Here is a 2,500-nt window from a genome sequence, read left to right as displayed (position 1 = left end):
TGTGTGTGTCTGTGTGTGTCTGTGTGTGTCTGTGTGTGTCTGTGTGTCTGTGTGTGTGTCTGTGTGTGTGTCTGTGTGTGTGTGTGTGTGTGTGTCGGCTCGTGTACGTCCCATCGACATATTTCTTGTCAGTTCGTCCACGCCACCATGCCTGCACCATCCCCTCACCTCCCACTTCCTCATCTTCATCCCACTCCTCTCCGTCATGTGTCTCATGTGCAGTACAAGCAAAAGCGCTCGCTGTCATGTGCTTGTTCGCCAGCATCAACGGCGTGCCCTCGTGTGCGAACAACATGCTGCTCAACGACGTCGTGCGCGGGCAGTGGAGGGGTGACATGGTGACGATTGGAACAGACTGCGGTGCGATTTGCAAACATGGTCGACACCAACAAGCACGCCCGTGACTTCCGTCGACGCTGTCGCGAAGACGCTGCACGGTGGCGAGGATATGGAGCTCCGGGAGACATACTTCACCACAAACGGCAACTTGGCGCAGGCTGTGCAGCAGAACCGCACGGCAATCCACACAGTGCACAACAACACCGTGCGGCGGGTTCTCAAGGATAGCTTCATCACGGACCAATGGTATGTTTGTTTGTGTGTGTGTGTGTGTGTGTGTGTGTGTGTGTGTGTGTGTGTGTGTGTCTGTGTGTGTGTGTGTCTGTGTGTCTGCGTGCTTGTCCTCGAAGTCTCTTATGGGTGTGTGTCGTTGAACTGATGAAGCGGTGCACGGTTCCTCAATACTCACAATAGTGTTGTCATTATTGCCTCTCACCCCATCCTCCCCCTCCACCCCCACACCCTCCCCCTCCAGGCACGGCCTGCGGACCCAACCCTCACCTCCAGTAACGGCCACTGCACCAGCAAGTGGCCCGATGGCAAGTATGAGCTCGGCCAACGGGTGTGCTGAATGCCACTCCACCAAACGCCACCCATTGCCTCAACCTGTGTGACAGCAACCTCACCAGTCGCGCATTGCCCATTGCCCTCTCCACTACTACGCCAAGGACCACGGCTACGTGCCATGCACCACGTGCGGCATGGGCACCTGGGCCTCCGCCCCGTGCTCCTCGTCCTCCGACGCCGTTTGCTCTTCCTGGACCGAGTGCAAGCCGGGCCAGAAGGAGTCTGTCTCTGGCAACGCCGTGCGCGACCACCGCATGTGCGTGAGCTGCACCCGCGGCATGGAGTACCAGCCGCTGCCGGACCGCGCCTCGTGCTTCCCCACCAGCGTGTGCGAGGAGCCCTTCATCGAGACCATCCCGCCCACGCTCACCACAGACCGCCTCTGCTCCTGCGACACGCTCGCCTGCAACAAGCTCATCACGCAGCTGTTTGAGGAGATGGTGTGCGCCGAGCCCACCGACGAGCAGCTCGACGTGGTACTTGGCGTGTGCTGCTCCAACCGGGGACGAGGATGGCATCCGCGACACCATTCGCCAGATGGATGCCTACGAGGCACGCCGCTCCTGCCCAGGCTGCACAGACACGTGCGAGTGCAGCGCTGGCTTCATCCTTGTCTACGACGCCGACTCAGCCGACTGTCGGCCATGCGACGGCGTGACGGAGTTCTCCCCATCCGTTGGCGGCAGCAAGTACGAGCCCATTGAGGAGTGCGAGCTCGGCCAGGAAGAGGTCGCCGCGCCAACCCGCTCCTCGGACCGCGTGTGCCACGACTGCTCGGCCCGCACCATCGACTTGGACAGCGACGGTTCCACGGGTTGCCAGCCAAGTGTGCCCCGCTGGCCACTACACGGAGGCGGGCTCCCACGGCTCCTGCTCCAGCTTCACCTGCCGCGCAGGCACCCACGACCACGACAGCGACCCTGCCACCCACCCCGTTCCACGATGTCACAGAGTGCGCGCCCGGGTTTGAGGAGGTGCAGGCCATGACGCTCCTCATCAGCGACCGTGTCTGCGACGAGTGTCCTGGAGGGCACGTACAAGGCTGTCTCTGGCCAGCCAGGGCGTGCTCTTGCTTTCCCGTCACGACGTGCGATGCCGGCGAGGAGGAGACGGCCGAGCCCACCCCCACGAGCGACCGCGTGTGCAGCCAGTGCGAGCTCGGCGCCACCTTCAAGCCCGTCGAACGGCCGGGCCGAGTCATGCCGCCCCGTCACGCAGTGCGGTCCGGATGAGAACGAGATCCGCTTTGCGAGCCCACGCGCCAGCACGACCGCCTCTGCCGCAAGTGCGTCCAGGACATGTGCGTGGCCGTGTCGCGTTGCGCGGCCTGGGAGTACATTTCCACACGCGGCCGTGAGCAAGTGTGAGTTTGGCACCTTCCAAAGCCAGGCGCCCACGCTCGACTCTGACCGCGAGTGCACGGAGTGTTCCGAGTGCCCCAGTGGTCGCTACGAGATTCGTGCCTGCTCTGCGCTTGAGGATGTGCAGTGCGCTGGCTGCTCTGCGTGCTCGCCGAACACATACATCCTGCGCGCCTGCGACTCGGAGAACGACGTGTCGTGCCAGCAGTGCAGCACATGCTCCGATGAGCAGT

General features: G+C 62.6%; 1 protein-coding gene across 1 annotated transcript in view; it reads left to right on the top strand.

Annotated features, from left to right (window-relative positions):
* Positions 1-2,138, top strand: part of PTSG_09682 (uncharacterized protein) — a gene marked incomplete at both ends in the record, with an annotated part of 3,063 nt that extends 925 nt beyond the window's left edge. Inside the window, 5 exons of the mRNA XM_004990049.1 lie at positions 428-553; positions 815-901; positions 957-1,382; positions 1,417-1,732; positions 1,858-2,138. Coding sequence (XP_004990106.1) covers positions 428-553; positions 815-901; positions 957-1,382; positions 1,417-1,732; positions 1,858-2,138 — 1,236 coding nt within the window. The remainder of the gene's footprint in view (positions 1-427; positions 554-814; positions 902-956; positions 1,383-1,416; positions 1,733-1,857) is intronic.
* Positions 2,139-2,500: the final 362 nt, after the last annotated feature.

Source organism: Salpingoeca rosetta (assembly GCF_000188695.1).
Source record: "Salpingoeca rosetta unplaced genomic scaffold supercont1.26, whole genome shotgun sequence".
NCBI lineage: Eukaryota > Choanoflagellata > Craspedida > Salpingoecidae > Salpingoeca > Salpingoeca rosetta.
This window is presented reverse-complemented; position numbering and strand designations above follow the sequence as displayed.